This window comes from Mercenaria mercenaria, chromosome 7, assembly GCF_021730395.1.
Source record: "Mercenaria mercenaria strain notata chromosome 7, MADL_Memer_1, whole genome shotgun sequence".
In the NCBI taxonomy this organism is placed as follows: domain Eukaryota; kingdom Metazoa; phylum Mollusca; class Bivalvia; order Venerida; family Veneridae; genus Mercenaria; species Mercenaria mercenaria.
In genome coordinates, this window is record NC_069367.1 from 86,007,081 (window position 1) to 86,033,393 (window position 26,313).

General features: G+C 35.0%; 1 protein-coding gene across 1 annotated transcript in view; it reads right to left on the reverse strand.

Moving 5' to 3' along the window:
* The window catches only part of LOC123543351 (carbohydrate sulfotransferase 1-like), a 44,670-nt gene that overhangs the window by 12,061 nt on the left and 6,296 nt on the right, over positions 1-26,313 (reverse strand). Inside the window, exons 2-6 of the mRNA XM_045329431.2 lie at positions 20,669-20,791; positions 18,732-18,764; positions 15,996-16,052; positions 12,779-12,956; positions 656-712 (exon numbers count right to left, since the gene is read on the reverse strand). Coding sequence (XP_045185366.2) covers positions 656-712; positions 12,779-12,956; positions 15,996-16,052; positions 18,732-18,764; positions 20,669-20,744 — 401 coding nt within the window. The 5' untranslated portion in view covers positions 20,745-20,791. The remainder of the gene's footprint in view (positions 1-655; positions 713-12,778; positions 12,957-15,995; positions 16,053-18,731; positions 18,765-20,668; positions 20,792-26,313) is intronic.

The window sequence follows — 26,313 nt, forward strand, 5'->3', positions numbered from 1 at the left end:
CGTGAAGAAAAGAGGTAGAAGAGGAAAATGTCTTGAACTAATGTGTAAGAATGTTCTTTAGGAATAAACCATTTGGTTACGCATGGACGGAAGAAAAATGTTGATTAAAATACTGTTAAATGAGTTTCAAATTTTTATTCTAGATATTGCAATTAAAAAATCATGTTAATAAATATTAATTAATTATGAGCGATGCCGCAAATAAAGGACAACATACGCAAACACAAACCCTACCAAGTATCAAATAGCTATTTAAACAGATATGCACAGTATGTCCACTAGAATATTTATTTATTTTGTTGGGTTTAACTTCGCACCGACACAATTTTAGGTCATATGGCGACTTTCCAGCTTTGATGGTAGAGGAAGACCCCAGGTGCCGCTTCGTGCATTGTTTCATCACGAGCGGGCACCTGGGTAGAACCACCGACCTTCCGTAAGCCAGCTGGATGGCTTCCTCACATAAAGAATTCAACATCTCGAGTGAGTCTCGAATCAACATCGATGAGGGGCAAGTGATTTGAAGTCAGCGACCTCAACCACCCCATTTAAACTAGAATATAGTTATCGGTTTCCAAATGAACTATCTGGAACATTTCAAATCATATTATCTGTGGTAGTATGGTATAGATAAAATACAAATGTAAGATATTACTTTTCTTGCTTGATAGAAAGGAATTTGTCATCAACAGCCTTCCCAGGGTCTACCTTTCTGCAAAAAAAAGAGAAAAAAGAGAAAAGAAGACTAAACATATAAATAAAACAACATATATACACATTCTAAAGTGTTACATGTGAAGAAGCAAATTTTGATTCAACACATAATCTAGATTCTATAAATATTCGATTTCAGTTTAGTCATATTTTTTGTATATGTTTATACATTGTAATCACATACTTATACAAGCCAATGCAAATATACATAAGGGGTTGGGCTAGAAGTTATAACAACATTATCTCGGGGGCCCTCCCTTGAAAAAAAAAACAGCAGAATATATGTCATTTTAAAGTACTACCAGTATGTGATATATCTAAATACGTCTAATATAAAACAGGAATATTTGATATAGGAATGGACATAATTATTAACAGAATACAGTGGGAGAAAAAAAATGAATATTTTCCGAAAACTTGTTAAAAACTCTTACTACAATTTGCACTTGTTTTGTGCAATTGTTTTAGCAGAGGTCTATGTAACATTGAGGTATCTCAATAAATTCCCAGAACAGAATTCTATGCAACCAGGATGTACAAAAAGTTATCAAAATCATTTACTGTCCTTATAAACATGATGAAATGAGAGTTCATTCGGTGTGCTGTTCAGTATATCTTTTCAAAAAAGTGTTCGGCTCTGAGTAGACATTTTGACAAATGACATTAGTGACATTATCTTTAATATCAATTTATGATCAATAAGTGTTTGTCTGGTGCTGTTATGCGACGCACAACTAAAATGGTACCCTTAGTAAATGGTAAAGCATCTAAAGCTACCATATCGTGTAGCCTTGTCAATATATCTACACAAAATTCTATCAATTTCGTCTGTAGCAGATCTGTACTGCTGTACTGGCCAATGTTATTATTTGTTCATGGTATAAATAACTATATTATGTACAGATATTTTCTTGGGCTTATCATGAGTTCAACACCAATTATACATCTAGAGAACAATTCAATAAGTGCGATCTTACTGTTAAAGCGTTTATTCCATAATAATTGCAAGTCCACCTTTCCCTACTCGTCTATTAGACGGCATGTCTAAATTTGGGTCTCATATACCACAGCTTGAAAAGTTATTATTAATTGTGTTTAAAAACTTTAAATCAAAATTATAAAGCCAGTGCTCACTGATATATCTATCCACATATATCTAATTTATTTTCAATAGCAATTCGTTCAAAAAGCTAGCACTAGGCATAAGATCGCAGTTCTTTGCTCTTAGATGACAATCAGGAAGTGGTTACGCGGAAAATAGCTCCTCTGTTTGTGAATATTGGTGATCTTTTTAGTAAAAGACCTGCAATAAATGGCATAATTGAATCGAGAAGATATGAAATAATAGGTACATGTAAACTTTGGCAAAATGAGAATGTCAGAACATGCATAACATGACTTTTTGATAGGGTCGTTTAGCCTGTTTGCGGCCATCTAGAGAGTACTCTTCGTACGCATGTGATTTAGTTCAAAATGGAAAAAGAGCCGGTCAACCCAATGCTTTATGTGGCTGGATTTCTTTCACTTGAAAAGTTCTGTTGAGTGCAGATATTTTAAGAGGGTTTGGATGCATGCACCATTGCAATAGTGTCCAGTGTCTAAATAGAACTTATAGTTAAAATAATTGTGGTCGTAAGCCACTTGCCATAATACAAGTAGCATCCATGTCGCTATTTTTAGTAAAGATTTTCTCGATTCCATTATTGGTACATGCATGGGCTGTCGTTGGTGAGTCTTGAATATCTGTTGCTATTTGAAGATCCGTTTTTTGCAACCAATCGGAATGAGTTGGTTTTCTGCGGCTACTATTCCTATCATCACTTCTGCTTTTGATTCTGCCATTATGTCGGGCTCTTAGAGCGCCCTGAGCTCACCATAGCCGGTGTAATGATGTATTTCGACCCCCATAGAATAATGATCCCCGGTCATTATTCTATACAAAAAGGGAACCTTCCGGTCATAGTATTATGACCTCCAGATCATAGTACTATGACTCCCCCACGTGAAGTAAACTGAACTTCACCAAGAATATTGACTCCCATAAAAAAACGACCCCCGGTCATTTGGTCAAATTTAGTGATAACTCATGTATCTAAGACCTAATTGCTGCATTTTATGCCCCCACTCGGAGGAGGGGGGTATATAGATTTGCCCTTGTCCGTCCGTCCGTCCTTCCGTTTGACCATTAGCCCAAGATACCATCACTTGACACAGAAATCAGAGCATTCCGCAACGGGAAAAGGGATTCTATTTCTAGACGCTGTATTTTGGTGTATACATTTTTTTCAGGAAAATAACAATTCACAATACGTCCACAAAACACACCAGTGTCAATAATCCCTGCAAACCTCAGCATGAAGTAATTCTTCAGAAGAAAACTACACAAGAAACTGCTAGCATAGAACTTAGTATTGATAGAAGTTGCAATACTTAGCAGTGGCAGTAAAGTACGGTAGCGGCAACAATAGAAAGTAGTAGTAGTAGTAGTAGTAGTAGTAGCAGCAGCAGTAGTGGCAGTGGTAGTGGCAGTTGCAGTAGCAGCATCAGCAGCAGAGGAATAAGTGACAGCAACAACAGCAGCAGGAGAAGAAGAGGTAGATGTACAAGACGTATTAGTGGAAGCAGGTGGAAGTAGTAGTAGTAGTAGTAGTAGAAGAAGAAGAAGAAGTACATGTAGTAATAGCAATAGAAGTAGCGGCACCAGTAGTAGTAGTACAATCAAAATGTTAACTATCGGCAATGGAGGGTATTAGAGTAGTAGATCTACTAAAATTGTCCGTTAGGTTTGGTGGGGATCACTTTTTAATAGATATTATCATCGAAAGTCTTTTTAGGAGCCGGTGTTTTACACGAAAAAAGTAACTTTTTTAAATAGAATAATGTCCGGAAATCGATATTGTATGAGAGTTCGAATGTAGTAATTTTGGCAGTGAGTATTTTACATGGAAGGAGTCACTTTTCTATAGAATAATAACCGGGGTCGTTATTCTATAAGATTTGAATGGAGTCATCTTTAGGGAGTCAGTATTTTACTTGGAATAATGACCGGGGGTCGTTATTCTATAGAGTTTTCAAAGGGAGTCAGTTTTTTTTATAAGGGGAGTCAATATTTTACAGGAAAGGAGTCACATTTTCTATAGAATAATGACAGGGGTGTCGTTATTCTATGGGGGTCGAAATACTTCATTACACCGGCATACTATACCGTCGGGCCAGAGGTAGGGATTATATGTCACTCTATATGCATAGACATTGTCTTCCATATTAACCCATATTACTGCAGTTCAAAATTAGGGTTCCCTAAATATTGTACGTTTTGTTACAGTGGGATCTATACTTTGATACATAGCTTTCTATTTTTGACTCCGATACAAGAACTTAATCGTGCGTCGTTTCACAAAATGATCAAAGTCTGTATAAATTTTGACTTTATCAGCATTATCTTTGCTGTCGTAATTTACATAATTGTTGCTATCTTTTTCAGCGTACATATTTTGATGCATTCTGTAAAATTTTTGAAATGCCTTCTCGCGATTTTGTTTTGTTCTTTTCATTTCTCTTTTGATAATACCAAAATTGATCTAGTCTTTGCGGTTCCTTTTATGTCGCACAACGTTTTGTCTATTGGATATAACGGTTTGGATTTTTTGGCCTGATGAGGCTGTTTTCATATCACAGTTACAATGACTGTTTATACGTAGCTTGTTGCTCAATTCAATTTATGTATAATCCTGTTCTGTAAAGGGACTGGATTGTTTGTTAGTCTGGTTACTCCGGGCAATTTTATATGCCTGAAAATCAATAGCTGTAAGGCAGGATGAGGCGCAAGTAGTGCCGTCTGATGTGGTGTTGAGTGCATCGTGTGTTGAAACTGTTTGTGGCACGGTTATATTGCACGGGTCCATTAAGGTCGAAGCGGATGAGTTGTTCATAACATTTCTCAACGTTGTCAAGTAAGTGTTGACTGCGGATACAGACATTTTTAGTTCAATGATATCATCATTCTGCTTGAAAATTTCGGATTTGCAGAACCGTATTTTACTTTTGAAAAATGTTTTCAATTCTAATACCGATTGTTTAACATTGTCAATGCTAAACACTAACATGTTTTGTATTTCTGAGAGGTCGCTCTCGATATTTGTTTATCTTTTCTGCGTCTCACGCTCTATCGATTTCTGTCTGGTTTTGTTTAATTAATAGTATATCTGCTTGTAAACTTGACATTATTTGCTGCAGTTGGTTTATTAGCTCACCTGAGCACAAAGTGCTCAGGGTGAGGTATTGTGATCACTCACCGTCCGGCGTCCGTCCGTCCGTCCGTCCGTCGTCCGTCCGTCCGTCCGTCCGTCGTCCGTCCGTCCGTCCGTCCACACTTTCCTTTAAACAACATCCCCCTCCTAAACCAACAGGCCAATTTTGATGAAACTTCACAGGTTGTTCCTTGGATGGTCTTCTTAAAAATTGTTCAAAGAATTGAATTCCATACAGAATTCTGGTTGCCATGGCAACCAAAAGTAAAAACTTTAAAAATCTCTTCTCAAAAACCAGAAGCCCTAGAGCTTAGATATTTGGTGTGAAGCATTGCCTATGGACCTCTACCAAGTTTGTTCAAATCATGACCCCAGGGTCAAAATTGACCCCGCCCGGGGGTCACTTGATTTACATAGGAAAATCTTAAAAAAATTCTTCTCAAAAACCAGAAGCCCTAGAGCTTAGATATTTGACTTGTAGCATTGCCTAGTGGACCTCTACTAAAATTGTTCAAATCATGACCCCGGGTCAAAATTTGACCTCGCCCCAGGGGTCACTTGATTTTACATAGGAAAAATCTTCAAAAAATTTCTAAAAATAAACCAGAAGCTTAGAGCTTAGATATTGACATGTAGCATTGCCTAGTGGACCTCTACAAAATATGTTCAAATCATTACCCCCGGGTCAAAATTGACCCACCCCAGGGGTCACTTGATTTTACATAGGAAAATCTTCAAAAATTTTCTAAAAATAAACCAAAAGGGCCTAGATCTTAGATTTTGTGACATGTAGCATTGCCTAGTAGACTTCTACAAAATTTATTCAAATCATGACCACGGGGTCAAATTGACCCCGCCCCATGGGATAACTTGATTGTACATAAAAAAAATCTTCAAAATAAACCAGAAGGCCTAGAGCTTAGATATTTCATATGTAGCATGCCTAGTAAAACCTCTACAAAATTTGTTCAAATCATGACCCCCGGGTTAAAATTGACCCCACCCCAGGGGTCACTTGATTTTACATAGGAAAATCTTCAAAAAATTTCTAAAAATAAACCAAAAGGCTTAGATCTTAGATATTTGACATGCAGCATTGCCTAGTAGACTTCTACAAAATTTGTTCAAATCATTACCTCCGGGGTCAAATTGACCCCACCCCATGGGGTTATTTGTTTAGCTTTAGCAAAGAATTTTTTTCAAGAAAGCAATTAAACTCAGGTGAGCAATATAGGGCCATCATGGCCCTCTTGTTTTTATGTTCCTGTCGCTTTTGATGTCATACTCATTGCTCTATTCTGAGAGTTACCTATGAGATCCCGGATGTTCGATGGTCTTCTCAAGCGGTGACCATCAGAAGTATATAGACATCGTATTCCAACTTTGTGGCCAATGACGGGCCGCCGCGTGTGTAGACACGGCGTTTCAGATCACAGGCAACATCAAATGTATAAATTATCGACCAGACTCGAACAGAATCATACGTACATTTTTGTAATTGTTCATGTTTTGTTTCTTCATGTGCATAATCTAATAGCATCTGATTTATAACATGTCACATGGTAAGTGATCGGTAAGGTCTTACAAGCGTTGATTATTATTATTATTATTAGTTTTATTTTGGTATTATTATTATTATTATTATTATTATTATTAATATTACAGGTCTTAAAAGCGTTGATGTTCCATAAAAGCAGCTGTTTGGTTTACATAAAACGCTATGCAATTACGGTCACTTGGGGTGCATACAGTTTTGTTGTGCATATGCATAGGATAGATATTACATATAATATTTGCATCATTAACTATGTCATTTACTATGTCTTTATATATGTTTTTGTTATCACTTGATGATACTGTAGTCCAGCTGTTAACAAGAACTTCTACTTCTGTATTGTCAATTTATTGTGCTGGCTCGAGTTCGTAAAATTTGCTATCACGTGATTCTGTCATCAGCGATCAAGTATAGATCAAAATTGTCATAAGGTTTCTATTGGCAATGATATATGTCCATACTAGCCAGAAATAAATGTATACTGTACAACATACAGAAATTTGTAACTGGTGAGCAAAGTGTTCACTAGAATTGTAATCCATTGTCGGTCATTGTATTTTACTATGTATCTCCTAAATCATAACTAAATTCGCAAACTAAAAAGTCAGTCTTTGAATAACACCTGTTGTGTTGTACTGAATTATCAAATATTCTCCTCTGATGGCCGTTATTTTGACAGTTCGGTGTATTCCATCATAGCACCGTACTCGCACGCATGATTTAGAATAAGGTGATTGCTATATAAGTTAGAGTTTAGATTCATACAGTTCCTTCTAATGCGTGTTTGATATAGGAATGGTGAACGTTCGCTTCTGTTACAAAAGGACGGGACAATAGATATCTTGTATATATCTTTGAGTTTTCCTTTTCTTTTAAAAGGTGCCATGAGCCTGATTCTCTACTATTTATAGACATATTGTTCTAAAGTTGTATTGCTGAAATGATAACTGACAGAGTATATATATATATATCTTTGTTCTTCTCGCCATTGATACATAATTGACATTATATGTCAACCAGTATTGATATTAAAAAGCACTTTCAACTATAAGTGGAAATAGCTGTGCTAAGTAAAGTTGCATAATGATGTTTACTAAAACTAGTTTTTCTTCTGTCCGCATGAGATTCCCGTCAGATTTCATTTAAACAGTTTGAATATCTACAGAGCTTGATAAACACGTAGAAGCTTCGTATCTTAACGTTTTGAAAGTTTCCTCCTCATATAGGTTCTTAAGTTTCAACCTGCTTTTTTTATCCGGGGAAGTTTTTTGTCGGTGCTTATATACATCTTAAATTCTTTACTTAACATTAGTTACCTTGGCTTGTCATTAGTAGTACCTACCTTCTTTGATGTACAGATATCAAATGTCTGCTCTTTAACTCGCTCAAATTCAACATGAGTCTGGTCAAAATCCTCATTACAATTTCAGAATCTTTGCCTGTAAGCCCCAGGAACAAGCTCATAACCTTTTAGGAGTAATACTTTTACAACATCATAATCTCAGCTTTGTTCTTTAGAAAGTTGTGCATCGATTCACGGGCTTTGCAAATTAGAACACTCTGTTAAAGAAGACTCCATTTTTTCTCGGGTCATTTAAAATTGTCTGCTATATTTCAAAATGCATGAAATATGTATCACCTTTTTTTTATTAAAACTGAGGAACTTACCTAGTAATATGTTTGATGACGTCAAAGTGAGAAGAACTTGGAAAAGGTTATGTTCTACCTGCCAGTTCCATTTTTTTCATTTCTTACTCAAATTGTATACTCTCTATCTCACCCTCGTCCATTTCTAACTTGTTCTCTTCTAACCATAAACTTTCTTCTCTCTACATCTCTTTCTCTTTGTTCTTTTTCCCTTTCTTGAATTCCAGTTTTAATTGCATTTTTAAATTCTAAATCACACAGTATTTCTACAATAAATGACTAAGCAGATGGATCAAAAATGTTTGCATTTATGAAATATTAAACAATAATTCTTATTTTCTTGTTTGAGCATGGATGACTTTACTTCAGAAATGTTATAATGCTTGGCAAGAAAAAGTAAATCAGATTTCCTAGCTAACTGGAATATCTCCTTGGATGGCTCAGCCACAAACGTATCAAAATCAAACGACATTTTGATACCTGCTGCTATAAGTACTCTACCAAAAATCGAAATTTAGAAGTTTTTTTTATACAAAATGATTTGTCGAATTTTAATTTAAAAGAATAGCAATCATTGGTTGTTCCCGGATGAGCCCTATATTTCTGTTATGTCTGAAGGTAGCAATTGCTTTGTATTTAAATAAAATACTAAACTTATTAGACAAATAAGCCAGTAACTATTAACAATAATACAATTTTATCTATAAAAGTAACAATTCAAATACCTTAAAGCAATTGAGCTATTAAGTCGGTTACCCTATAAGATATACGGTATATGTCATGTGCTCAAAGGCAAACTGCTGCAGATTACCGAACGACCAAGCTGATGCTTGCCATGACATAATGTCATTACCCATGATGGAATAAATCAATGGTAAACATATACATGGCGAACAGACACTGTATCAAGAATGGAAAAACACTACAGTGGACAGAAAACGGCGTCGACATAACAAAACAAGTGGCAATAAGTATAAAAATACAACAACACAAAAACTAAGGTACTTCTCATGTGAAACATGATAAAAGATTTCCCTATGGGCTAGATTGCGGAAATATTACACATTTGACTTTATGCATATCTCTTACTTACATTGTTTCACAGACCTACAAAAACATATAACATATATACTATGAGGTGCGGTCGCAAAATATCCGGACTGTTTGCTTGTTCTCAAAAACCGTTCAATATTTTCTTTGAAGAAATGTTTCCCTTCTTATGCTGTTATGTATATGTCATTCCCCTTTTTTTTATTAATGAGTCATTGTTTATTGATTTAGTTTTGAGACATCAATTTTTGTCACTATTATAGCGGTCGCTGCCTCAGCGGGCATCCCTGGCATTGGCGTATCCCTTAGCTTGTTCTGTTCTGCTGGAACTTGAAACAAATCTATAAAAGTTTGAATGGGAATTGCAGGTTTCTGAAAGAAAATCTGCAACCTTTCAAAAATGTGGCAATGATTTTCACCCTCTTAAACCAGGAATTTTATCACATCTCTTTTTCTCTAGCTTTGAGTCACACATACCTTGTTTAAATGCTCTAAACCTCATACATACTAAAATGTAGTTTTCGCTCCTGTATGATATGTGCAGATAGCTGCATGTGAAAAGACAGGAGCATGAAAGGTCTGGATATTTCCCGACTGCCCCTCGTACAGTAGCCGATATAATAAAAACTTCTGCAAGATATAAGAAAAGTCTATTTACACATATTTAACAATTCAAGTAATATTGTGATATATACTGACCACCGACTGTAAGACTACATACATAAAAACGAGTTGATGGTTTTTCAAAAAAAACAACAACTACAACAACAAAATCATCCGCTAAAGGCATACATGCACTAAATAGGAAAATGGTGCAGAAAAATGGTAATCGCATAATGGCGGATTCAAATAGTCCTTAGTTCTTTTCCTCTGTAGAGCTATTTTCCTTATTTTCTTTGCATTTTGTTTGCGGAAATTACATGACAGATCTGTGCTTGACATGTAAGTAGCATTTTCGTAATAAAGTAATAACATGACAAACTTTGTCAGCTTAGATCATACACCACCACTACAATTTGGGGTCTTTTTTTAGCTGATTATGCAGTTGTTTGTTTGACTGAAGATATTTTTCTTGCATCAAACATGACTCCCGCTTTTCTTTTGATTCTTATTCAACACTAACAGTATTCTTCAATGTAAGTTACAAACATTAAAATAGTCCAGGTGTGTACTGCGTCCATTACAAATATATCAATCTTATATAAAGAAAAGAAAAACAGCTATTTAGTGTGTTGTAATCTAAATTTATATGATTATAATACCATTAATCCACGAATACAATCTAACAATGTAAAACCGCCAAGCAGAAAAATTACAAGCGTATTTCACATGCGTTTGAAAATAATCATTCCCGCTTCATTCAAGTAATTGATATACGGTCATGTAAGTCTTGCGTTGGCTACCTGAATAATTTGGCTTCAAATCAAGTGCATTAATTGTTATTACTTACTATCTCATGTTATATCTGTTCATCGTGCACCAAAGGTTACATTCTTGCAGTGGTTATATTAAGCTATCATCACGATGCCTATCCTGTTTCAAAGTTGTATGATTGATAGACATTATTGTCTTTAAAATCAAACACAGACAAGGAACTTGCGTTCTTCAAATTCCGTTACTGGGTGTTTCGTTGTTCCTTTCAACAAGCGCAAAACGTTCAGCGACAGAAGTTTTGGTACTGTTGGACCTAAACTCTGGAATGAATTGCCTCTCGAAATAAGGAACTCAGACACAATAGATGTTTTCAAAAAGAAGTTGAAAACTCATTATTTTGGAAATTACTTTGCACTCTTTTAGAGACCGTGACTGTAAATTTTAAGAGATTGAAGTAACGTGAGCTGGATGATTTTATTGTGTAAATACATTGGAATATGAACTATATTATAACAAATACAAAATACAGTTGTTTGTAATAACTTCTGGACATGTCGCAATAACCCACTTATTCTTTCTTAATGACAAACAGCTGTCTTACTGTATCTTAATATTCTATTTTATTATATTTTATTAATCTTATCTGATGTCTGATATTTTTTTGATGCCTACAAAATAGTTTATTCACAATGATATTTATGCTCATTTATGTTATATGTCATTAAATATCTTATTTTTGTCGTATTTTTATGTATTTGTAAAACGCCATTGAATATGTTTTGCGTAAAAATAGGCGTTTAATCAAATAAAACAGTTTCAGTTTCTTGTTTTAAAATCGAAAAAAAAATATTTGAATAACTTCGGAATCTATGAATAATATTTTAAACAAGTGCCTATTGGATTTATATCGTCATGCAGGAATTGAGATGTACTTTAAGATAGTTTAGAATGATAGTGTTTTAATGTTACTTATAACAGGAAGAGAAACCAGATATATGTGCGTTTCAAATTAAGATACAATCTTTGTCGCTGTCATTCAAGTAATTGATATAAAGCTGTGTAAGTTCAAGGTGTGTTTTCTACATTAATAACTTAACTTCAAGTCAATTGTAAGTATTGCGATTGCATACTATCTCAAGTTATATGTGTATCCTGGCTTTGAAAATACTTAGCAATCGCCACGTTGTTTAACCCGTTTCAAAGTTTCATGAGCGACAGTCATGGTTGACCTCAAAGTGTGTCCTCCATGGACACAAAATTTAAACAATATGATGAAACAAAGGTTCGGCAAAAAGACTAAATATTCGGAAGACTTCATAAAGTAAAATATTATATGTGCCTAATAGATTTATATTATCGAATATTTATTATATTTAAAGGTACTATAAGCTATTTTTAGAATGAAGATTTTTTTTTAAATGTACTGTTAGTAGGTTGAGAAACCAGATATGTAAATATATGTAACTATTCTAACAATGCACTACTATAAATAACTCATGTCAGTATTTGTAGAAACACAGAGTAAGACATTCACTGTATTATGTTCAATCAGTTCAAACCACAAACTGTGTTTGATTCTACACATTTTATGGATATGCCGGCGGAACATATTGACAGTCTCTTGGATGCTAATATCGTCTGAAGCTAATATCGTCTGAAGTTGACATGTTGACAGTCTCTTGGATGCTAATATCGTCTGAAGTTGATTTTCTCGGTAGTATACACGTTGATGTGTTAATGTATTTTGTCAGGAAACTAATCACAATTTAAACGAACATGGTGGTAATTTGTAGACCTTTGTCATGAGAGTATTGTAAATACCACTGACAGAAAGCTCACTTCTTAGCACTTGATAACTAGGATAACTGTTATCTGAGTCCGTTGTCTTTTACTTGTGTACATTGATTTCAGATGAGATCGTTTACAGAGATCTATATGGTCTTTTCACAAGCATAAATCATCATTTCAGTAAATTGCATATAAAGTGTTACATGCATTGTGCTTCATACCGATAGTTTCTCCAAATTATATTTTATTCTGGATGAAAAGCGTGTTAACGCCTGTATTGTAATATGCATTGTGCAAAGAATCATATTATGAATGAATAACTATATGATTTCATTGATAACGAATAAGATACACTTTAAGTATTATTTATGTAGAATTTTATACATGCAGTCTAACTTACCTGCAGTCTAGACGATCAGAGCGACAGACAGTGTCGTTTCCATGCCAGTACGTCCATACAAAGATCTTCAACAATGGCTCATATAGATAGAACGAGTCATTTCTCCAACCTAGAATAGTACCCATCAGTGTACTACCGCTTCTCATGTAGCCGCTGATCAAAACATCGTAGTATTTTACTGAAATGTATAAACACTACCCAGTGTGCATGCCCATACCGCAATAATCTGATAGTCAGATGAATGTCTGAAAGTAGTGTAAATATCAGCAGATAGATCAAACCCGATGTCTGGCCGATATATTTACCAGATTTATTTATGTTTGTGATATTATTAAGTGGATAAATACATATGTTCAAATGCAACATGTCACTACGCATCTTTTTATGTGTTTGTTTTGTACTTGTTGATGCATTTTTTTAAAACTAGCTGTCTATAAAATATTTCTGTTACAATTTTTTTGTTGTGGGCCTACTTTGCGATGCATGGCTCTATGGCTGTGTTTTGGGTGTTTTATGCTTTCGAGAAATCTATATATTTAATCTTTAACAAGAAATAAAACGATTTCCCCATTCGACATCGGTTTAGATTGGAGGCAAAACTATATTTTATCTCACGTTGGAAAGATATCGGTAAATGATGTCAAGATAATGGTTTGCCTTTTGTTTGCTGGATAATGTGTTATTGATATGGACGCAAAACATATCATTGATCTTTAGTCAAAAACAAGGAGGCAAAGCGAGTGTCGGTGCGAAAGATAAAATATATATTCTACATGATACTGCATTATCAGATGCCGCAAGCCAAGTACAAATAAGACAGATTGAGGTTATAATCAAAATTTTACTGCATGACAAGCACATCTTAGCTAAATGACGTTGGGAGAGTTCAAAACTATGTTTAACAGAATACTATATGATAGAGGCTACAAGCTGAGTGCGTATTCGTCTAATTGTGGCTATATTTAACGTCATAAAGCATGACCACAGGCCGCAAGATGAATGCAAATTCAAAATTGGAAGATATATGTAACAATGTACTGCGTGGCCAGAGGCAGTAAGCAGAGAGTCAAAACGACAGATTATGGAATATATTAACATTATACAGTATGGCCAGAAGCCAAAAACAAGAGTACCATTTTGACTATTTGGGGCTAAATTTAACATTGTTATACATGATAGAGGCCACGAGCCGAGTTCCAATAAGACAGGTTGAGAAAAAATCTAACATGATATTACATGACAATGAGCCCGAAGCAGAGAGAAAAATCTACAGATCGAGAATATATTTTACATTTTACAACATGACCAGAAGCCAAAAGCTGAGTGCTAATTCGCCATATCCAGGATATGTTATTAGTTACACTGCTTGTTGTTGACAAGTTGCGGGATATACGCTGTCGAGGAAATCCATATCAGGTTTCCGAATTTGGACATTACAAATAAACAAAATTCTTATCTTTCCTCCTTCTCTCATTTCAATATTTGTTAAATCAATCGAACGGAAAATGGTCATTAAATAGCATAGACTAAATGCTACCAATCTGATGGATAATACAATAATCAACTCATTTTTCAAATTAAAAAAGCTACTTACAATTATAACTTGTTGGGTTTTTGACATCATATTTCGTTTATAATTGACTAACCATACAATGCACAATTAACTGCATTTTGACTTAATCACAAAAGACAAAAGCGGGATAAGAACTGGTTTTTATCAGAAAAAAACAACAACCCGCCCCCACCCCACAAAAAAAGGAACAAAACAAAACAACATAAAACGTTATGTTCTACCATTTGGAAATCCATCGTTTTTTCCATGATGTCACAAATGTCTTAAAACTTCTGTTTTAATCCCTTTTCCTGTCACATCCTTGATCTCGCATGTAGATTATATAATTCTTAAACAAAATGCTGAGTAACAAATACGTTACTGCCTTTGCTTTACAATGATTTAACCTAAAACACATTTTCCACCATGATAACCGTGGCCAGTCTCCCATAGAGAGTTATTGTTCTATTTCCACTTCTTACGGGCTAACTCTACCAATCTAAACTAGAAAGAGAATTAAACGGTACGAAAACACAAAATTTACTCTCGGAAAAGCTATCTATAGCTGAAGCTAATAATCAGATGTTATTCATTTACGCCAGCGATGCTGCAGCAATTTTGTTTTAATCAAAATTCATATAGAAAGGTTACAAGCAGGATATGGAATATAACCTGTCTGCACGTGACGTCTATTGACCAATAGAAATACAAGAAACTTGTAGAAGGCGATATGATTAACATAACATTGCATGGCCTGAGAACACAACCCGAGTGCCAATACGAAATATCGAGGAAATAATAACATTATGCTACAAACCAGAGCCTGCATACAACTCGACAATTCTACTACTCGCGGCTATACCTAAGATTATTATACGACGACCAGGAGCTGCAAGATAGGTGTCTATACGGGAGATCGAAGAAGAATTAAATATATTACGTGACAAGGGATCACAAGCCGAGGGCCAGTGCAACAGATCTTGGCTATATTTAATTCGTACTGCATGACCAGAAGCCAGGAAAGCCGAGTGTCAACGAGAATTGATTTAACATTATACTGCATAAGCAGAACAAGCAAAACAGGTGTCACAGGAAACATTTTACATTACATCATATGACCAGAGGCCGCGGTCAAATGCTAACACGACAGACTAATGTTGTAATTAGCATTGTATTATAATGTCATTTATGAATAATTATATGTTATTCATTACTTTTAAATATATCTATATCCCATTAATTGCCCTTTTTTACCAATTCTACATTCTGTAACCCCGCAAAATACACCCAGATAATTTAAGAGTTATGTTAGTAAAGGAAAACACATGAAACACGCTAATAAAGTATTTATAGCACTCCACGTGCATGATACATCGCACAATAGCCAATTTACTTTATTCATTTAACGAACATACTGAACAGAATTGCAAAAACACTTTTTGGTATGGAGATAAACTACATCAAAACTTTCCAACTTGGAATATTTCTTTAGTAATTACACAAATAAATTTAACGTCTTGCCAACAACCAAAATGACCTACATACAGGGAAGCATTATAATAGTTATTTAGAAAAACACAGAGATTCCTGAGTGACCATTCATAATTATTGTCATTAGCACATACGTAGGCTTTATCATTGAAAGGAAAGTGTTGGTGCACTTACTTCTAACACTTGTTATCGTTGTTTCTGGTTCACCCGTATTACATTTCTGGTCCTTGCCTGAAACAACACAATACCAAAGATAATAGGTGTGGGTAGATTTCTCGGAAGCCAGAGCATACAAACAGCCTCAGAGCACGCATTGCAACTAGGCCAAACAACAAAATCTGTAACGCAAAACATTAAACGGTGCTTCAAAAATCAACAATCATTTATTTATGCAACATATAAAAGGGGGAGGAGATGGTAGGGGATAGAAAGGGGGTGGGGGGGGGGGGTTAAGGGGAAAGTGAAACAAAGATGAATATTCAAAAGGGATGCTACTTCCTTAATCATAGTTACCCTACAACGTAAAACCCTACAACGTAAAATAGAGAAAAGTGGAAACTTCACAGGTCGTCCAACCACAGACACTCATGTACAAAAGACAAACACACATACACACACATAACTACCTTACATCGATAAAGAGACAAGTAAACTATAACAACACTGTAGGGCACCGCCCAAGACATACAGACACACAAGCACTCAAACGCACACACATAAGCAGGAAAACGACAGTCCTGCACCGCCTTATGATTCCAGCAGTCAAAATTAAGGTGGGCACGATAACTTACTCATAGTAAAAGGGGAGCGGATGTCAAATCAAGGGATCGCAAATGCAAAGGGAAAGGATGGGGGAGCGATGATAGGGGGAGTGAGGAGAAAGAGGAAACATTAGCTTCTCCTTGTTTTTTTTTTTTCAAATTTTTATAGTATTTCTATTGTCGTGTGATAATCGAGCTTATTAAAGAAAACAGGTATTGACAGCTTTGAGTTCTGGTGAGTTATTTCCAGTTGTAAGTTTTGTGAGGTAGATTGCATGTACCACACACAAATATGTTCATTGTCATACTGCTATAACAGCAAAAGTGTAATTGTAATTGTTTTCTAAATTATTATTTAAAATACTTTTCGCTTTTGCAAACATTATTTATTTTCGCAAAGTACCTGTTTCAGTCAGTCTGTCTGTCCGTTTATCAGATGAAGTTTGATGCCTGTAGCGTTCTTCGGTTATCACATGGAAACCATTTATAGTTTCAAGGTCACTGTGACCTTGACCTTTGACATACTAACCCCAAATACAATATGGGCCCCATAATAAATGCAGGCAATAATATTATTCAGTTTGACGCCTGTATGCCTATGTTCTTCAATTATAAAGCAGAATGAGACAAATCTCAAGGTCACTGCGACCTTGACTAATAATCTGCTGACCCCTGGACGATCTGAATTATCTCGTGGTCAAAGGCAATCATTTTTTAAGTTTGAAACTGTAATGTAACGTGTTCTTTAGATATGGATCGAACAACATTTTTGACTCAATGACACGGCGACATTAACCGTGACCTCATTTACATATCACAGACAATCGAGAATGATAATGGTTTCCCATCTATATGTGTAAAACTCTTACATACAGGCGTGAAACTTTGAAGATCATTACATGTGATCAGCAAATGCCCTCAATTGCATTTGAAGTCAGTTAAAAAATGTCACAGACCTTGATATTAAGAACGGTTTCGATTAATAAGTTAAGAAAACTTTAGCCTTAAGGCGTCAAATTTCATAGGATGTTTTGCCGGTAATCAGTAAATTAGCCCTAGAAGTATGGGATCAGTAGGTCAAATGCAAGATAACTGTGACCTTGATACTAAAAACGATAACTGAAAAACGCTGCGGCACAAAAACCTCCAACCTGGTTGGCAAATGACCACTATCAGTTCTGAGGTCGGTTGTTGTTGAAATCGGTATTTTATCTATAACAAAAGAAAACGTCTGATTGTGTCAAAACATGTCTGTTTGTCTTTCTACCATATTTCCTATTGATAACTGAATAATGCTTTCGCGTATAGACCAAAAGGCCTCAGATGTCATAAGAAGATGAGTGTGGTCATGAGTTAATCCCTTTTGTTTTGGGTGTCAATTGGTCTAAAGTCAAATAACATAGTAATCACGTGATTACATCATGATGGGGCATGCCGGTTTTTCAAACATATTTTATTTTGCTACCTGAATACTAAGTATTAAAGTGTAAGTAGGGGCTTTAATGCTCTTTGTCCCGGGAATAAAACCATTAAGCTTCTAATGCATGATGTTTATAACCGATTAGCATCTTTAAAATCCCTGCATTCCTGCTTGCTGTAGTCAAAGTCTGTACTGAAATAATACACAATTCTAATGAAACAATACATTATAATTCCCGTGAATCTGCCAAAATTATTTACCAATGCAATATTACTTGTAAAGTGAACATTTGTGTTCCGTTCAGTGGTACAGACACTACAAGATGTGTGTCAGGCATTCTCTGCACTTGGATTACAGAATATAACCACTGACATAACTTTGCAGTTAAGTAAAAAACGCGTGATAGAAAACGTGTAAAAATGCAATACTTAAAACCTCAAGTCCCCCAGCATTGTTCGGTAGTGTAATCAGAAGACTAGCTAAGCTAGTCATTCAAATGTCGAGATGGATTCGCTTTAAAATAGGTTAAATACCAAAGCAAATATCGAGTCGGAATCAGCAAAGTTTGTACATACATACTGACGTATTATACATATACTACTAAAAATGCTTAATACAGTCATAAAATATGTAAAAAGTAACAAACAAAGAATATAGTAAGGAGATAAAATCTCATCATTATACAGGAACATTATCAAAAAATGAATTTTCTTATTGAAATATACTTACTTGATACATATTGTAGGTGCAAAGATATGATTGCTGAAAAATAAACGGTTTCATTTCGTATGAATTAGTTCATGATATATAAAACTTATACTGTTTATCAAATATTTATGTATAAATACTGTTTCTTTAAATTATCAAAAGCACATCCGAAATTCGATGAATAAAAAAACACTTCCTGTATTATAAGACCCTTGAAAATACACAGAAGTAACAGTGTATGAAAACCAACCTCTATTCAATTAAAACACGAAGAAAATTGCAAAACCTTTGATATTTCCTTTAACTTTTTAAATGAAATCATTTTCATTATGAGCAAGATGTGATAATAAGAGTTATTAATCCAACCATTTGTCAGATGGTTTCATGGCTTTTTTATTACTATCGTTTGATCTTACTTGATAAAACAATCAATTATTGAAACATTTAGTATAGTTTTATCATAGATCTATGACTGTTGAACTTTATACTCTGTTTGTAATTATCTATTAGATTCACGCGAAATAATATATAACAGATTATCAAATGTGAAAACTATGTTGCAAGAGAATACGCTCAATGATGTGTACGCTTTTGGTATATGCGTTGTAAATGTTCTATTACAGACATAAGGTTTGCATACATTTATATAGGGCAATGTAGGGAAGAAGATGTAATACGAACGGTGTAGAGGATGAATATCATGTGATTTATAAAAAAAAATGATTATACATTTCCTCCTACTATAGAAATCGACCAGATTAAGAGTAATGCGGACGTTAAATGTAAATGTAAATGTAAATTAAACTAATAATAATTTTCTTTTATAGATTATTAGCAATTTAAGCTTACGTCAAAATAATATTTTGTTCTTTAAAAGAATACATGAGCGAAAATAAATAGCTTGCAAAATATTCTCATTTTACTGTAATGTTTCTCCAGCATGTTTTATTCAATCTTGCAAATAAAACAAGCAAGAACGCTGGCGTTTAATGGGATCCAGTCACAAAGAAAATAACTGCGAAAGTTTATGAATATGTGTAAAAAAAGGGATGTGTAAATTATAGTCGATGCCTTATTCGCTCTTTTTTCTACAAAATCATTAAATTTTGTTGTCACAAACAAGTTTTGATTAAGCCTAAACGACGTCTTCGTGTGGATATGAATTCGCAGATTTAAAGTTCTGAAGACAAAACTTATTTGAATTTTACTTTGTCGTTGGTATTTAATTTCGAAGGTTGTCAAAAACTCTAAAACAACAAAAATGATTCCTTCGCGAATATCAATTATATTATGGCAAAATTATGCTGGGGATTCAGTTAATTGAGTCTCGGCGTTTAGACAACGGATGAATGAAAACGACAGATACGATAAGATATGACTTATTTGAAGTCGACAAGAAATACTAGTAATGAGTAAATGTAAAAATATAATGATTAACAGGTACCACTAAATTGACATGCTGGTCTTGCAAACTGCAGCTTCCTGCTGTTAATAAATACAATTCAGGAATCATTTTCAAAATGTCGGCAAAAGTGACCAATTTCAAAATCACGTCCACTGGAATGGGTGAAAAATTCCGATGAACTTCTCGTTATATTATCGTGAGATCTTTATTTCGGGCTGGTCGTAAGTTGGAATTCAGAGCGGAGGCAGTGGTCCAGTGGTATCTCTGTCTGATTACGAAACCAGCGGTGGTGCATTTGAAACCCCACTCTTCTTATTAAAATTACTAGCATTGGGTTAACAGACCCTTTTAATGTTGCTTTACACCTCGCACGCTGAAGAATCAGGGAAGCTTCTAGAATTGAAGCGTTCTCTGTATCTTGCACTATCCTTCTACTTACATAACTAACATTCTGCAGTCGCCAACATGGGTTACCGAAGGCGACTGTTTATAAACTAATATACATGTTCAAGCAGACGATGGCGGAATTAAAGTGTTTGCTTTAAATTATTACCTGTACTGAACACAGCTATCAGGAGCGTACACATGCTTTTGTTAAATATTCTTTTTAAGTGTCGACATCCATACATCTTATTCGTGCGAATTTATGTAGGGGCACTTGAAAACCTCGTTTAATCTGCAATTAACAAAATACTGTGATAACATATTGCAAAAAGACCCATCGATATTTCGCATATGTGAAAATGTCTTATATAGCTCAAAGTAAGAGTCCTTTACTTTATGTAAATATGAAAAAAGTATTATAGGGGTTTTAGCTTTCAAACAAAGTGATAATATTCAATTACCTGTCTCTCTGATCAATATTTGATTTTTAGAATTTATTTAAATGGTCTATTTTGGCGTATAATTCATGTCGTCCTATCTACAATTACGTATGTAGTAAATTACGAATAATTTCCTGGTATTACATCTGTTTGCAAAAAAAAAAAAAATATCAGACCATATTGTCACTTCCTGTTTGCTTGATGCTATATTTATCAACATCATCCACTTAGAGTCATTGTTTCTCCAGGACAAAAGTTCTCCATATCTGTTCGGTTTGGCATGTAATCTGTAGTGCTCATTCAGAAACAGCAATTCTGATGCTACCATATAAAGCATTCACAAAAGTGACTTGATCTTTGATAGATGTTCTAGTATCTGATTCACTTGGTAAAGTAGTTTTTCACTTTCATGTGTTCTTTTCAAACCCTCTATGACTGTTTTTGTATACTAACGAGTCGAGAACAAATAAGTAATACTATATATTTTATAATACACAGTGTATGTCCTGGTAATGTTTGACTTCTTTATTCATCCTGGCTTCACGTAACAACAATTTCATCACATATTGATATAATGTTCTGCGTTGCCATTAACGATAAGTCCACATTATTAATATGATGTTTATGAGTGACGTCAACCACGTGTAACTCCATCAACCTTTTGATTTTGAGAGAAAGTACACCGGCTTCGTTCGACATTTTTTTTACGAATGAAGATATCTACGGTCTTATATTGGTCCATCATGACACTGAACGGTTTGTCTTGGTCTGGTGATCACTGATGACATTTCTATCTCTGTGTCTTATGATAGGTATTGGTAATCAATGATTTCTGAAAAGGATTCCCTGTTTTTGACAGCTGACCTTTGGAAGGTATTGTAATTAAGTGCAATGCCCTTTTCCCTACACACTGTGTGACGTTTCCAATTGACAAAATACACTTTGCACAAGTTTTGAGGACCTGGGACTACACACTTGACAGTTCCATTTTCCCATCCGACAATCAGTTATAAGGAAAGTTGTATTTATCAGGATCGCATATGCACTTACAACCGTCAAAGTACAGGACACGATCACCTGAACTTACCAGGACTGAAAACAGTTCTAACCGAGCATATGCAGTGACAAAGGCTGCAACTTTCACATTGGCTGCAGCATTGGGTTCTGACATACATACAAGGAATAATTAATCAGAGAAAACTCTTCATGTTCAACGAAATTTATGTAGTGGACCTTCTCATAGAGTCAACCAAGATCTCGTATAACCTATCTGGCTTGTCAATGTACAAATTTGAGCAATACATTTTGGTCACGGCTTTTTCTGCCTGGATTATTTCCTACATGTTAAAAGATGACACCATTGGCTTTAAAATAGTCTCCTCTTAATTTATGTTTCTCTGCCTCCTGTTTCATTTTCAAGTATTTATTAATGATTTCCTTATAGACAGTGTTGCTGCATTATTTGAAGTGCCAACTCTTATAAACTTTACGGACGTTGTATCTTCTGTGTGTAGTCTTATTCAACCTCACCGAGGTCTAAACCTAAACCAAAACCTGCTCTTCTGAATGAAACTTGGTCGTTTTTGACACATGAACGACACAAGACGAACACTTTTTACGAATTGCAATATAGCTAGCAATAATAATTGTTGAGGAGGCAACGTCATACTATTTACCAAACCCAACTATTGCTTTCGATTTTCCTGACTTAAAATGAAAGGGTGGTGGAGGGGATATTCATTGTTCTTGTTCACATAGGGATACAGTGATACAGAATAAAAGATCTCTTAATCGGTATACTTGTTTTGTGTTTAACGTCGCACCGACATAAATATAGGTCCTATGGCGACTTTCTAGCTTTGATGGTAGAGAAAGTGCCCATGTGTCTCGCCGGGCATTATTTCATCACGAGCGGTCACCTGGGTAGAATCATCGACCTTCCATAAGCAAGCTGGATGGCTTCCTTACATCGGTGAGGGACAAGTGATTTGAAGTCAGCGACCATAGCCACTCTCTTTACCGGTGCTTTTATCAACTTCATCGTATAGGGTGACTGCCTTGGTTCGCCCACCAAACAGGACTTCAAAGGGTTCAATATCCAACTCTAAATCAAAACCTCATCTTCATGGCCACGTTTCAAATTTAACTGTATAAAATGGATCGATGGATGAATGGATTTTAATGCTAATTACATTTCATGTATTTGTTTTATGCATATATAATTTCTTCTTTGATTTCTGTTAAATATTTGTTACTATGATCATAATACTGTTCATTCTAGTCGTAAGAGGGCCCCATGGAAGATTAGCTTTGCTAAATGGGTTACCCTCTATACAGGAAGAATTTACTTACTTACTTACTTCTTGTAGTGGAGCAGCCTAGAGTGAAAATCTAAGGATTAAATGTTCATCATATGGCCCAGATTCAAAAATGATCGAGGACCATCTAAAAATCATCCATTTTCAAGACGGCCTCCAAATTTCAAAATGGCTGCCAGAATTGAGGCATTTTTCGTATAATCAGGATCTGAAAGTTTCTAAAATATCATATTTGTTGGTCTGTATTATGTTTTTTTTTCCTATTAATTTGTTCCCATAAGCTGATAGTTTTATTTTTAATGTTGCCTTTTCGAAATATAGACCCATTTAAGAAGGTCGCCATCTTTAAAATGACCGCCAGACTTTTAGATAACGTTCTTATCACGGCCAAGTATGATTCTTCTACTTTCAGTGCTATAGCCATCGACTATTGATTAGATCCTGGTTCCAAATAAACCTGAAAGCATACTATTATATATGATACTGGCCTAAAATAAGCTAATATGGTTGGAGGGCGTGTACGGTAGCGCGCATTTCCACTACCGTCCATGAACAGGCTCAATCAAACCGAGTCTGCAACATTTTCGTTTTTGTCGTGTTGAGTGACCTGTGACGTTTTCCACTTTTCTCTGTTTTATAGGGACATCTCTTCTATTCAATCTGTTCTCTGTTCTACCCTTCATTTCTTGATTTGTTCACTGAGAAACAGTATCAAAATCATGACAATACTGAACCATTGCTAATCAGCTGAAACAAAATCTTTAATTAAATGACATGTGTAATGATTCTATAGAATGAACTACAAACACTACAAGGGCACACTGATATAGTTCATAATGTCATGTTACTCAGCATGGGGTTCAGTGACAACTTCAATACGTATATGTAACAAAACAAATAAAAACAAGTCGTATCCCATACAGCAAAATGTTAAAATATATATTGAAGGCGGTAAAAGGATAGTTACTTGGCCTTCAAATTAAAAAAAATACATACTTTGTATTAACAGATACTAAATTTGAATATATCATTGTAAGTTTAAGTGTTTAAGTATATGTGCCTTTGTTTATGTTCTATTTCAAACTCTTGATAATGTTGAAAATAGTTTAATAGAAGACCTCCTAAACTATGGAATAGCTTTCTTAGATGAGTTGAAAATAAAACTAAACTATTAAGTTTTCGTACGGATAAAACAAGACATATCACTAATGGTGATGAATCCCCCCAGATATCAGCTTATTGCAGAGTAAAAGGGTTATTGAAATATTGATACATTGCTTTTTAAAATTGAACAGGGAGAAAATGTACAAAGACGCACAAAAATGGTGTGCAAAACTGTTTAAGATCTCCATACTTCACTGCTGTACCTTAAAAAGAAGAAAGTAGGTCAAGATCAAGGTTACTAAAATCAGTTTTGAAATATTTGTTCAAAACTGTACAAGTGGTTCGAATTTTATGGCAATATCTTAAAAAAAAGAAATTAAGTCAGTAGGTCAAGGTCATGGACAAGAGACCATGCAATCTGCTTTTTCAATGTTGTCTTTTGGCATTTTCTGTAATATGAAGGCTCCATAACCACAAATCAAATCAAGCCTGCAACATTTTCATTTATGTCGTGTTTTGGAGACCTGTTGGTTTCCACTTTTTTATTTTATTATATCACCAAGGGTCATCAACTAGTTATACTTAACAAATAAAGTATGTTAAAAATTCCAATGTAACTCTGTTCGTATTTGAAACAAATAAAGGGCAACAACTTAGTCAAAACTCATTCTAATGGAACGTGTTTTGCACATGCATAACTACACTTGGTACCAATGATAATATTAATAACAAGGTGTGATAAAAGTAGCGCGAACATTTTTTCCATATTGATATATAGAACAAAATAATAAAGGGCTATAACTATTAGAAAAATAATTCAAATGGAACATGCTTTGCACATGTACAACTTGACTTTGTACTGATAATAATTACAAGGTTTGATTGAAAACTGGCAGATAATTGCTGAGAAATAGCGCAGACAAATTGCGTATACAGACGGACGGACTGGACTCCAGAACAGCCCCTAGATATCTCGGGGTATAATGATAACTGTGCAAACCAATAAAATTATCATAGCAACAAAAGCTGCCAATATTGTTTGCAATTTATATATAAACAGAAATGCGCTTACTCCATGTAATAACAAAAAAGCTGATAATAGTATATTTGTTCATGCAAAACATGCATCATTGACAGAAAACCGAACAATTACAATTATTAGTTAGTTCTTGCTATGGCAGTGTACTGGTGTTTTGTGGCTTGCTTACATGGTCCTTACTCAGAGGCATTGCCATTGTTTCTGCATTTGTCGGCAAGGGCAAGAACTCTGCATGGCAGGAATAGAATGTTTGTGAAACAGCTATAGTTCAAAGTGTTTCATAGTCTCAGTGTTGCCAAATACATAATAACTGAGTAGGAAAGGTACTTTATAAAAAAAAAGTTATAACTGTATGCTCGACCAAGCACGACATGCAAGATGATGAAGCTCGACTTGATTTTTTTTCCCCGGGAAAAACAAAGAGCGTATAATGCGATTCCACAACAAAAGGTGCTCTGAAACAATCATCAAGCGAGCAATTTTTCAGGCAGGCCAGGTCTGGGTAAAGCGCAGTTACCATGCAGCAACTGCCGCCTCCGCCATACTGGGGAGGCTTAACAGAACAATGTGTGGATCCCTTATCGGAGGGAAATTTGTCCGGTTATTTTCTGAATGCTCCAGGTCCTTCAAAGGTGTGACTGAAAAAGGACTTCCTGTACTGAAAATTGCAAGTGCCACCACTTAGGTCTGTTATGCACAGCAATTTGATGTTGCAACTGTTAAGAAAATGACTAAATGCATTATATGCATATTATTTTGTTTCGGTAAGAACACTTGACTGTGCAAGTGCTCACACTGTCCTATTTCTTTATCCCCTCGTGGTTTATGATGTTAATTTATTGCATTGAATGTAATCTGAGTGTAATGTACATAAAACTTATATTGGTTGGAGTACTCCAGATTTTACCATTGT